At 33.0% G+C, this 13,911-nt stretch overlaps 1 protein-coding gene across 1 annotated transcript in view; it reads left to right on the top strand.

The window, feature by feature from the left end:
• Positions 1-11,970, top strand: part of LOC105195922 (guanylate kinase) — a 28,035-nt gene extending 16,065 nt beyond the window's left edge. Inside the window, exon 7 of the mRNA XM_039449104.1 lies at positions 10,214-11,970. Within this exon, the coding sequence (XP_039305038.1) occupies positions 10,214-10,230 (17 nt within the window). The 3' untranslated portion in view covers positions 10,231-11,970. The remainder of the gene's footprint in view (positions 1-10,213) is intronic.
• The last annotated feature ends 1,941 nt before the right edge of the window (positions 11,971-13,911 follow it).

The raw sequence follows: 13,911 nt of genomic DNA, 5'->3' as shown, positions 1-13,911 counted from the left end.
ATAGAAAAAAATGTTGGTCAATGAAAGTTGAATGGCTTGAAGAGTAATTTATAACAGCGGAAAAAAAAATTTTTTTTTAAAATTCTTTTTAATCCTTTCCCCCACCACTTACCTATTTTTTTTTATTTTTTTTTTTATAAGCAAAATAAAGCTTATTTTATTACGAATTCAACGGTATATGATAAAGTTACGATACAACATTCCCATTTTCCAAAAATAATTAAAAACCTCTTTATACGCACGGTACGCGCACCCGTCCGCGCGTTCGTGCGCTACGGAAGTGACTCCCTCCGATTTCGACGTGCCTTTAATATGTTGTACAGATTAAAATAAGGGACACGTATTTTTTACACGTGTCCTAATACACTTTTAAGGGTGAAACACCCCTTTGAAGAAAATCGGGTTTTTTCTTTTGAAGCGTGTATCGTCGAAACTATAAGAGATAAAGAAAAATGTTCTCAATGAAAGTTGAATGCATGTTTTTCTCGCATAAGATGACAAAAACATTTCAAGGACAGTCTGTGTCTAATATGAAAACGCAGACATTGAGAAAAGCATTTACTACAAAATAAAACGACACTACACTAAAGAATAACAATAATTACGGTGTTGTAAGACATTAATTTCTTGTTTAGAAAATCATATGTAGTTAATATAAGTTAAATATTTATTTACTGGTCTACATGATTCGACTAGAATAGTTGTTTTCTTCAACATTTTACAGATAAGGAGACTTGGATAACAAAAATTATTACTCACACATTCCATATCTTTACTATCTAACGCCAGCTCATCAACTAACAACAAGAGAACTAACATAAAACTAATTAAAAAATTAGTTAGGAATTTCATCTTTTATACTGCATTTATACAATTTAATTAAAGTGTTTATTAAATTCCATTAGTGTAAAAATATGCATAACCATGCTACTGGCGCGTGCACTTAGGGTCATTTCCTTACATACGTAACTCTTGAATCTATACATGTCAATACTGCCGAGACGTAAACATTCTATTTCAAGATAGGAAATGACCCTAAGTGCACGCACCAGTAGCGTGGTTATGCATATTTCTACACTAATGGAATTTAATAAACACTTTAATTGAATTGTATAAATGCAGTATAAAAGATGAAATTTCTAATTAATTTTTTAATTAGTTTTATGTTAGTTCTCTTGTTGTTAGTTGATGAGCTGGCGTTAGATAGTGAAGATATGGAATGTGTGAGTAATAATTTTTTGTAATCCAAGTCTTCTTATCTGTAAAATGTTGAAGAAAACAACTATTCTAGTCGAATCATGTAGACCAGTAAATAAATGTTTAATTTATATTAATTACATATTATTTTTTAAACAAGAAATTAATGTCTTACAACACCGTAATTGTTGTTATTCTTTAGTGTAGTGTCGTTTTATTTTGTAGTAAATGTTTTTCTCAATGTCTGCGTTTTCATGTTAGACACAGACTGTCGTCGAAATGTTTTTGTCATCTTATGCGAGAAAAACATGCATTCAACTTTCATTGAGAACATTTTTCTTTATCTCTTATAGTTTCGACGATACACGCTTCGAAAGAAAAAACCCGATTTTCTTCAAAGGAGTGTTTCACCCTTAAAAGTGTATTAGGACACGTGTAAAAAATACGTGTCCCTTATTTTAGTCTGTACAACATATTAAAGGCACGTCGAAATCGGAGGGAGTCACTTCCGTAGCGCACGAACGCGGACGGGTGCGCGTACCGTGCGTATAGAGAGGTTTTTAATTATTTTTGGAAAATGGGAATGTTGTATCGTAACTTTATCATATACTGTTGAATTCGTAATAAAATAAGCTTTATTTTGCTTATAAAAAAAATAAAAATTTTGAAAAAAAATAGGTAAGTGGTGAGGGAAAGTATTAAAAAGAATTAAAAAAAAAAAAATTTTTTTTCCGCTGTTATAAATTACTCTTCAAGCCATTCAATTTTTATTTAAAACATTTTTTTCTATCTCTTATAGTTTCGACAGCATACGCTTCGAAAGAAAAAAAATCGATTTTTTTCAAAGGGGTGTTTCACCCTCTTAAAGTGCGTATGGGCACGTATAAAAAAATATGTGTCCCTTATTTTTATCTGTACTACAACATATTAAAAACTCGTTTTAATCTGAGGCGGGCACTTTCCTGTGTTTCCTTGTAAGTTGAGCCGAAACGTTCCTACATAATTGTTTACTATATTATTGTAAAAATCAAAATCTTAAATTAAATTATTTATTTAATTTGGCTCGTTAATCTGAGCGCCTATTATTATATTATGTGTTTAATCACAATAGCGTTTTCCTAAGCTTTTTATTATTCAATATAAATAATTATCAACAATCTTGAAAAATATTATTTAAAAACAATATGTTTAAAATTTTGCAAATACTTCATATGTAAATAACAATTTTTGCAAATCTCTTATTATTAATCTTCACTTACTTCACTATTAGAAAAATGTAAAAGAAGTAATTGATTTTTTAAAATTCAAAAACTGTCCTCTTAATCTCTTTGTTGTAATAGCATACAAATATTTTTATGATAATGACGTTATAATTGTTTGTGGACCGGGAGTAACTATAGTTGCTCTTTTGTTACATATTTGGAAACTAGCTTAATTTTCATGAAACTTAATGTATGAGGATTTTTAAAAAGTGGTTTTTTACGATTCTGATGATAAAAATTCGAAATTTAAATTGTAAGCTGAATATGATCGACATTAAAAAGTAAAAATTATTATTCAGTATACATTAAATTTATAAGGGTTTTTGGTGGTGTTCTTTTTGATCGTAAAGTTAAAAATACCAAATTGGAAAAGATGAACCTAAAATCGCCAATATAAAATAATAAATAATTATCTGATACTATCTGATATATCTGGAAAGTTGACTAAAGTGATTATAGTGGTATTGTTATTGAATTTGAGATTGAGAATATGAAAGTCAAAATGGTGAATCTAATTTGGTGGACATAAAAAGATACAAAAATAAATATCATTCAAAATCAAATATCACTCAAAATATTCATGAAAGGATCACGCACGATTTATATGAAGAAAACGTGTTCGGGTGCTTTGCTTGAATTTTTTATATGTATAGTCAGGGATCCGGACCGGACTGAAACTGAAACCGATAACCGGACCATAACCGTTATTTTAGTCACACTGAAATCGAAATATTGTGCAGACTAATGGATCGTAATCGTAACCGTAACCGGACCGAAAATATTTTTTTTGTTTTTTCGGTTAGATTTTTGGTCAGATTTTTGGTCAGATTTTTTTAAAATGCTGTTAAAGATCATACTGAAGATTAGGTATAAAAAGAGAAAAAGCCTGTGCTGTGTAGATTTCTTTTTTTCTCTCTCTCTCTACGAGATAAGAATAAGAAAAAAAGATACATGGCATCTTTTTTAAGTTTAATATGTTATTTTAGAAAGGAAAACTACCATTAATACGAGTAAAAAAAAAAACGACCATTAACGCTGCAAGTTCCTGAGAATGTTGAAGTAAAATAAAAACAAAAAGAGATCTTGAAAGTCTTGGAACCTCCAATGATTTTTAAACATTTTAATATTAAACAAGTATTGTTTACAATAAATAGGAATTTTGTATAATATGATATATATGCTTGTATTATTTTTATACATTATCGTTTTTATACGTTATTAACATTTATAATAGATAATTGTACAGTTGTAACCGTAATCGTAGCCGAAAAAGATTGAAATCCAAACGATTACGGTCACCATTAACAGTAACAAGACCGAAATAAAAAATTGGGTATAATCTCTGACCGTAATCGTAACCGGACCAAAATTTTATTGGGCAGAATCCCTGGTTATAGTACTTGCATTTCTAATGAAAAACCTCAATCTATAGAACATTTCTATGTTTAGTTTCGGAATTAAAAATATTTGAAGGCCTCTTTCATGACATCGGCTCATATATCTACATTAGTTTAAACTTGTATATTTGCTCATATATGTATATCGGTACGTATGAATGTCGTGGATGACTGCGTGTGTGCGCGCGCGCAAAATGTGTTTAGCAGAGATAAAGACCGTGGTGGGAGTAAGCATGGTGTGCGCAAAACTCGAGCGTTTCTGTCTAATTCTTTACCCTCTCGCTTACTTTTGGCGAAAACTTTGTCGTACCAACCTTGTTTAACTCTGTACAGTTGTTACAACTGAATATGATTTTCTTTGTTGCACGCACGTCGTTTTGTATTTTATCGGTCTCTTTTTATCGTATACGTGAATGATCATACGATTGTACTTATCGTATAATTACAATAAAATGTATATTTGACTTGACATAAAAACGTAGAGAAGATAGCGATAATTTTGAAATGAAAATGTTAAGATCTATGTCCACGATTTTATAACTCGGTCCGACTTCTCGGACTGAGAACTGTAATTAATCAGCTCGCCGTAATTAATCTACTTTTCTGTAAAAGCTAAACGTTGATTGACTACATACTTTTAGATCTGAGACTTTGACTGATTTCTATCATCGCGGACAAAAGTTTTTAAATAATCTTTTTTATTGTAATGTGTTATTATGATTTATAAGAGCAATCTCTTCTTTGTGACCGATTCAATATTAACTGTGATTGATAATTTTTGGTCACTTTTACTCAACGGCAACTGCGATATACAAATAAAAATAATAAATGACTTTTATTTATATAAAAGAAACTCATATATATTTTCATGCAACAGTCGAAATAAATTATAGGGGAAGGTCGGGTAGTACCGGACAGCGGGTAGTATCGGACAAAAATTGTTTCAAGCTATTGCCCCTGAAGACAATACTTGTGAAACAATCGGCTTATTGACTGACGAAGGGGGGTACGGCTGACGCCATATTAGAACAAACGGCCGTAGTTTTGACAAGTTACAATAAACTTTGTATTGTACCATATACAGCTGTTTTCAGTGAACAAAGATAATTTCTGAGTGTTTCAGTGAACAAAGATAATTTCTGAGCTTGTCTGAAAGTAAGCATAAGTAGGTTTTTAGTTTATTGTTAGAAACAACGTTTATTATCCTTTAAGTTGTATGCTATAAATCTCGTTAGGCTTACTAATACGCAAATAACAGCCAATTTTTCATTGCGTGCTGTTCGGGTTGTATTGGACAGATGAGTTGCAGGTTGTATCGAACAATCTTTACGGTTGATAAAACTTAAATTCTTACAACGTTTTTTGTATTACACAGTAATATGGGCAAATTACGTCATAAATGATACGATAAAAGAATGAATAAAGTCATAGAAAAAATTAAAATTAAGAAATGACTATTAGAAAAAAAATGTTAAAAATATTAAAATATTGAATTTTTTAAAATTGTTTATTTTATTGACTTGTTACGTTAAGAAGTATTTATTTTCATTTATTGACTTATGTTACACAGTAAAAAATAAAATGTACCAGAAAGTCCATTCTAAATTTTATGTTAAAATAACTCGAAAGTTAAGTTAAAATAACTCTCATTTTAAGTTATTTTATCTTAATTTTTGAATTATTTTAACAAAAAAATTTAGAATGGACTTTCTGGAACATTTTAGTTTTTATTGTGTATATAATAATAATAATATACATATATAATAACATATAATGTATAATAATAATATAATTATAATAATAATAAAGTTGTTTATCACACCAAAAATGATTCTTTTCTCATACATTATATCATGTCCGATACAACCCTCCACAAACAAGCAGGATAAAAATGCAATGCCTAAAAAGAATAAAAAACAATTGATATTTTTATTTTAGGAAAATGAGTTTCAAGAGATGTTTTGGTATAAGAATGAAGTTTTGTATGATATAGAATATGTTCAAATTTAGCTACTTTAAAAAAAAAAATTTGTGAAAAAGCTTAGGTGTCCGATACTACCCGACCTTCCCCTAAATATCTTACATAAATCAATGCGTGCCATAACGTAATATAAAACGTGATTACACCTGTTAAAGATACAGATTATAATTTATTTACAATTTATGTTACTCTTTTTGCAAAGCTGGAAATAACTTTCTTTATTTTTTTTTCTTTCTTTCATCATTTTGCACATATTGTTTTTTATTTATTTCTTTGACTCGTATATAGTACGAGAGTTCATACCAAATATTGTAATACTTTATCGGGAATGCATTGATAGTATTCGGTATTTTTTTTAACAAGTGTAATCACCTTTTGTATTACGTAATTCTCTTGATGAACGTGTACATGTGCGCGCGTGTGCGTGTGGTCGCGTGTGCGTATGTGTGCGTGCGCGGCATATGCGTGTATATGTTCAGTAGAGATAAGGATCCCACAATTTGTTATTTCCACCCATACGCACTCGCGCGCGCGCGCACACACATATGCACGCACGCACGCACACACAATATGCACACGCAGAGAGGGTTTAAGGTATTAAATACTACGGGAGTGAGAAACCATGGTGTCTTTATCTCTGCTGAACACATTTTGCGTGCGCGCGCACACACACGCCTGCGTGTGCACGCACACGCAGTCATCTACAAACATTTATATGTATCAATATACATACGAGGTGTGATCAAAAAGTAAGGTGACTTTTTGAATTTCGCGCGCTCTGTACACTCTAATTTCAAAATTTTTTTTTTGTGTTGGTACACTCGTCACGATCATATGTTCACAGTTTTGACTATAGCATGTGTTGTTTTTATGTGAGAGGCATAAAGATTAGACTCGTGTTTGCGTGCTCGGCGATTTTTTGCTGTTGAAAATAATGGAGCCGAGAGTTTGTATTAATTTTTGTGTAAAAAATGGTATTAAGTGTTCAAAAACTCTTGAAATGTTGACAGTGGCGTACGGTGAGTCAACTTTGAGCAAAAAAAAATGTTTATAAATGGTATAAGTTATTCCAAGAGGGCCGAGAAAATGTTAACGATGAACCTCGCTCTGGAAGCCCCAGCACGTCAAAAACCGACGAAAATGTTCAGGAAGTGAAAGAAATTGTGTTGAAAAATCGTCGAATCACGATTAGAGAAATAGCTGAAGATCTTAACATATCGTTTGGCTCATGCCAATCAATTTTAATGGATGTTTTGGGTATGACACGTGTGTCAGCGAAATTCGTTCCAAAACTGCTTAATTTTGATGAGAAGCAGCGTTGCATGAACATCGCCCAAGACATGTTGAACGACGTCAATGATGATCCTGATCTGCTCAAAAGGGTTATAACTGGTGACGAAACATGGGTACATGGTTATGACGTCGAAACCAAAGCCTAATCATCCCAGTGGAAGAGCCCAGGAGAGCCAAGACCGTAAAAGGCACGCCAAGTTCGTTCGAATGTGAAGGTTTTCTTTGATTACCATGGCGTGCATCAAGAATTCCTACCACAAGGTCGTACGGTAAACAAGGAGTATTACCTTGAGGTTATGCGGCGTTTGCGTGAATCAATAAGAACGTCCGGAAGTGCGGAAAGAAAATTCATGGATTCTGCACCTGCGCACACGTCGTTACTAGTGAATACTTTTTTGGCCAAAAACAATACTATCATCATGTCTCAGCCACCGTATTCACCAGACTTGGCTCCCTGCGACTTTTTCCTCTTCCCAAAATTGAAAAAGCCTATGAAAGGACGAAGATTTGCGACGATTGAGGAGATTAAGGCTGCATCGCTGGAAGAGCTCAAGGCAATACCCAAAAGTGCATTTCAGAAATGTTTTGTCGACTGGAAAAAGCGCTGGCACAAATGCATTGTATCAGAGGAGGATTATTTTGAAGGGGATAACATAATTTTAGATGAATAAATGAATATTTTTTTATAAAAATGAAAAGTCACCTTACTTTTTGATCACACCTCGTATGAGCAAGCATACAAGCTCAAACTAGTGTAGGTGTAGGTATACGAACCGATGTCATGAAAGAGACCTTCAAATATTTTTAATTCTGAAACTAGACATAGAAATGTTTTAAAAATTGAAGTTTTTCATTAGGAATGCAAGTACTACAATATATAAAAAAATTTAAGTAAATTGACCGAACACGTTTTTTTCATATAAATTGTGCGTGGTCCTTTATTATCTTGAATTTTGTTCTTTTTAATCTTGAAATTTAAAATAGCAAATTTAAAATGTATTTTCAACGGATGGGAACGCAAATAGCACAAGATTGAAAGTTATGAAATATGAGTTTTATGAAAATCAAGTAACATTTGGCATTTATATATCTTTTTATATATCTGTTATATTGAATCTGTCATTTTGAATTTTGCATCTAAGATATATATCCAATACTGTTACAAACATCTTAATTCAAATTTCATGAAATTGTGACAGTAACTCCTTTTCCGCCATACTGGGTTTGTCATTTTAAGTGTCTCAGTTTTTACTTCAAAATCAACTACATCCTCGTCAAAGCATCTACAGGTCAATTTTCATGAAATATGATAGCATAATTTCTGAAATAAAAGACGATATTCACAGTCAGTTATTTTTTTTTTACATCCATCACATTCGATCCGTTATTTTAAATTTTTTAATTTGGAGGTCAAGTTAGAATTTAACGACCCCAAAAATTCCAATAACATTAGCTTCTTCGTAACTGATTCCTTTAACAATTTTCGGTCCTCAAAGAATTAACAATGCTATAATATAATACATACATTAGATAGCACACAATATTTATGATATAGATATTTATTACTAGTTTTATGTATATATCGGGGAGATCGGGGCTATTCGTTAGACCTTTTTTTCTTTTGTGTCTCCTGATTCCTATATTTATTTAATAAAAAGAACATGGAAGGTTTGAAAGATTGAACTTTCCCCTTTGCAATGCCGGTATAGATAGAACATGGAAGTGTACTTGCTTTGAAGTACATATAAAAATATCGACCAATGCCAAGAATTACGAATAGCCCCAAGCCCGGGGTAATTTGTAACTAGTCCGGGAATATCCCGAAATTTGTTTTAAGTTGAAAGACTGTAAAAAAAAAAACTGTTATTAAGACTTTCTTTTATTTAAAAAAGGATATAGGTATACAAAAAACAAATGCAAACAGACACGTTTGCATGTCTTTTTATGCTATCGGTGTGACAGATTTTCTAACCTCACATGTGTCAATTTTTATTGCTTTATAACTTTTTACCTGCTTGAGAGCGATGATTTTATATTCATATTTATGTTCTATCTACTAAAATACACAATATTATCAAGTTTGAACTAAATCAATGAAGAACTTCAGTTTACCTTAATGCTTAAGGCGTAGCGTAGATGTTTGTAACGCAGTCAACGTAAAGTTAGGGTTACCCATGGGCACTGCAATCAGTATTAACGAATCGCTCCGGTGCTCGGTATTACGAATAGCTCCAACATCAACTGTGCATTATTGCGTATGATCGACAAAAATAGACATGACACAGCTAAAAGTAAACACGAAATATTTCAAATACATTTAACTGGACACGATACATTTAAAGTTTTCAAAAAAACCTTATTATCTTACTTAAATTTCATAGAAATGCTGACTATCAGAAATTAGTTCAAACTGTCGTAAAACACATTTTTCACTACTACGACTTCAATATGACGCCGTTGCCAACAAAACTTTGTTAACAACATCGTTATATTAGGATGTGTTTACAGTGTTTAAAGTAAATTTTTAATATGTACTCATAAAAAGATATTTCCAATTATTGAATTACTCTATCTAACGATTTGCCTCGGTCTCCCCTATATATATATATATATATATATATATAATATTATATACTTTATAAATATTTTATAGATATTTTATATACACGAAGAGAAGAAACCATAAAATCTTTATGTCAAATGTTATTAAAATATAGACTATTTTATATAATATTGTTATATTTTATATAACATTTATGGCATAAGTAAAAAATTAATATTTATTATGATGTTTTATACTAGTTTTATAAATATCTTTATGTGTTACCGATGATAAATTTTTATGTATGATCTGTTCTACACAAGATTACAAAAATGTTTATGAAATATTTCCGTTAATATTTATTAAATATTCAAATATTTGGCGCGAGAGTTTACCATGTTTTTTGATAATTATTATATATACTTTGTCAATCTGTCATAAATATTGCGTGCTGTCTTGGTAATACTTCTAACGATATATTCTAGAAATTAATATTTAAAAGATAAAGATATCATGTATTTTATTGGAAAATATTTTTTAGACGAGACAACAAGCTAGTCCAGAAAGAAAATTTAACGGATTCCCTTCTTGGATTACGCATGTATCTGGGCACGAATTACGAACGATTTTCGACAAAATGTTTGAAAATTCTTATTTCTAAGATAGATGTTATCAACACATAATTAAAAGATAATCGCACGATGTACACAAACTTTGCAAGTTGAAATTAGAGCTAATGCGGATTTATGTATATCTTTACATTCTCGTACATCTATATTTGCTGTATTTTTCATTGTAGAATCATTTTTTATTAGTAACAGTAATTGCAATAGTTACATATTCTACGCCGTTATTATATTGAGCTTAATGTGGTGATTTTAAGGTAAGCAAGTGATAAAAGGAATATTTTTAATTTTTTGATCAGTGTTAGCGTATCGAAGCGTGTCAGCTGATTTTCTTGTATCAAATAAAAGATCCAGTTTTTTATATGGATGCGAAAAGGCTTATTTCGCCTAAGATAAGAGTTTTAGTTTAACAGTCAAGAAGTAATTTAAAGAAATAAATATAAAATCGTAGATGTAGCTGACTGAGACTATTCACCAAGAAAGGTTGTGTTCCAGTAGAGTAGGCTATCCGTATGAAATAAATATACTTGCGCGGTTTCATTTTTATACTTATCTTCATAATTGGCATAAAAGCGCGAAACGTAGTTTTTCCTGGCTTATATTACAAAACCTCAAACTTCATACGAGCAAATACTTAAAATTAAGATATGCAGAAGAATTTACCTGTAAACATTCCTATAACTTCTTTATAATCAATAAATAAATATTAGGTTGTACAAGAAATATTTTCAACATTAGATATATCTCTATGCTTATTTTACTCAAATGCATACAATCCAAAACTTGTAATTATTTGTAGTTGAATTTAAAATTAATAAGATTGTATTATAAAACATATTTGCCAAATTTGTATGATTAAAATAGAAAAATCCTGATTGAATCGTTAGGCTAGTAATTGTATTAATAATATGATTGAATTAAATTCGTCTGCTTATAAAAATGGCATATTAGTCAATGTTAGAGTTTTTTTCTTTGCTTAGAGAATTATCTGATAAAATTAACGAATTGTAAAGAGATAAATTTTATATAAAATATTTTATTGTAAGAACGTTATATAAAAAATATATAATTATTGCATGTATATTCAGTGATGTATATTCAATAAATAGTTTAGGAAATAATTCAATCTGTCAATATTAATATCATATGAAATAGCGAAAACTTATATAGTGTATAAATCTAATAATTATCATTAAATCAGTAAGTATAGAAAGGGAACAGTTACATTTTTGATAATTTTTCAGTTTTAATAATAAAAACTAATTGTAGTTTAGGAAGCGATTGTTCCATCGACCCATAACCTTTCTCTGATTTCGCTAAAGAAGATAATTTAAGAATCATACGCGACAGCCGAGCGACGGCGCCAGCGTACAGTCAAGTGAGTCGCGACGCGGCAAAGAGCGTTGCGCGCATCGGTTCTCGGAGCCGGAAGTACTTCGATCTACGAGCTTTTCGGAGCACACGAGCCTGCTTCTTAAGTATTTGTTTCCAGTGCGGAGACAAAGGAGACACTCTCTGTCGAGCCGGCGTACAGGTTTGATGTCTCTATGTGAGAGTCAAGCAGAATTGTTTATAGTCGTTTATAGTCGTAATTCTAGTCGTAACATTAGTTAGTCAAATCAATTGTAACGTCGAACTATCCTGAATAAAGTCATAGTTACTTGTTCTAAAACAAAGTAGTAATTTCAAACCTTGACTAGTCCCTTTACAGCGCCACATGTGAAAGTACCGGTCTGACAATGAGCCGAGTCCATCGTCTTGAGCATGCGGTCAAGAAGGATCCGTGCAATCGGAACATTGAAGGATATTATCGGTCGGGAAAAGTTGTGTCGGAGTACAAAAATAAAGACGTTCGGAAAATTAACATTTATTACCTGACATTAATATTGACACAATTTGTGAGAAAGTATCTGTCGGTTACAATTAAATTCAAATACCATCTCAGTATTACTCTCTTTCTCTTTCAATAATTAGTACTGAATTTGTGCTAGAAAGAGACTTTTGAGAGCAGTAGCAATTCAGAATCTAACAATATATTTATTCGCGAAAAAGCATAGGCGGCACCCAGCAGGGGAGAGTAGAGTAGACAGTGTAGTTGTTAAGGTTTAATAATAAATAAAAGCTAGGTTTTTATAATTAACGAATCTATCTTAACTTGTATAAGTACTTCTTGGACATTTATCTTTTATTATAACTACCATTAAAAAAAATCTTTAGAGAATTCTAAACTGTATTAGGGAAAAATAAGAAAAGAGGTATTCTTCCCATCTTGCTCTACGAATAAGGTAAGACAGGGTATCCCCGTGGGTAAGATGTAGTGTTGCCAAGTCAGTAGGAATCCTATTAACTCTAGTAGTTTTAAATTTACAAATGTAGGAGAATTACGCTGACTGTAGGAAAGCTAGTAGTTTGTTGCTTCTATGATGGGAGGAAAGAGATTAAAATTGTACTGTTTATTAGGCGTACGTTGGACTGTGGCAGGCTCCAGCATGCGCCTGATTCCTGATTAGTCACCACTTGTTGCAGTTTTTTTTTAACATAGTAAAATTTTCATGGATACCCCCCCCCCCTTCGCCTCTCGGGAAAGAAAAACAGATTATGTCGAACTCTTACCGGCTAAAATCCTTTGGTAGTCCTATTCGAACGAGGAGGGTGGGGCGTCCCGGGATTGCAATCATTTTCAACCAACGGACGCCCCCGAGTTTTGGCCGGTCCCCTGTTTTTATCACCGCCTGAGGGGGGGCGGGGAGGACTCTATTCTAAACTCCGGAAGCCGTTGCGAAACCACCACGAAACGGTCTCCCCTTCTCGTGAGCTGCGTGCAATGGCGGACGTCACCCGCAGCCCACCCACCACGGCTGAAAGAGCTCATAGCTCCACCCCGCCAAGGTCGTTGAATTACGGAGCCCGGGCATACACTTGAGCTCTTTTTTCTCTCCTTTTCTTTCTCATAGGAGGGCCTACTGCCGCCTCTCTTTTCTTTTTGGCGTCTTTCTTCCGCGAGATGACTTCTTCGCAGAAGGAGATTGCTGCGATCTATTTCTCGTTTCCGGAGAGCATGGCCCAAATTACACTCTTCAGAGACAAGATTTATTGTCCAGGTCGCCGTTACGAAAACAGCTTCCCATGCTTCCTCACCCATGCGGGTACACGCACACACATCACCGCATCTACTATCAGCGAAATACAGCGCTACCCCGAGAAGGGCAATAGAAAAATCCAGCTGCGCCCGCTTGGCGATGTAAGCGGGAACGAGCAGTTTAGCCGCTGCACGCGTACTATTGTGCGTTGCACTTTTGGACACGCGCAGCGCCCACGGGGAACCACGGGGAGGCCTGCTCGTTAGCGTTCCGCCTGAACGCTCGCTCTGACCCTGTTTAGGTGGGAGAGTAGGGATTTTTGGTAGGTTTGCTAAATGGTAGAGTTTGGTGTGATGGGAAATTTTGGTGTGGTGTTTGTGGTTTGTCTATATGTTTTTCTTATATTGTTTCTTTTTCCTCACAGCTTTTGAGCCAGAGTGTTTCTCTGCTGAATTCGTCAAGCAGTTGGAAAGCCTCTTGGTTGTTCACAAGTAGGTGTGCCGCTTCGGGCTATTCCCATTTTTCTGTTGGGA

The sequence above is a fragment of the Solenopsis invicta genome, chromosome 5, assembly GCF_016802725.1.
Source record: "Solenopsis invicta isolate M01_SB chromosome 5, UNIL_Sinv_3.0, whole genome shotgun sequence".
NCBI lineage: Eukaryota > Metazoa > Arthropoda > Insecta > Hymenoptera > Formicidae > Solenopsis > Solenopsis invicta.
This window is presented reverse-complemented; position numbering and strand designations above follow the sequence as displayed.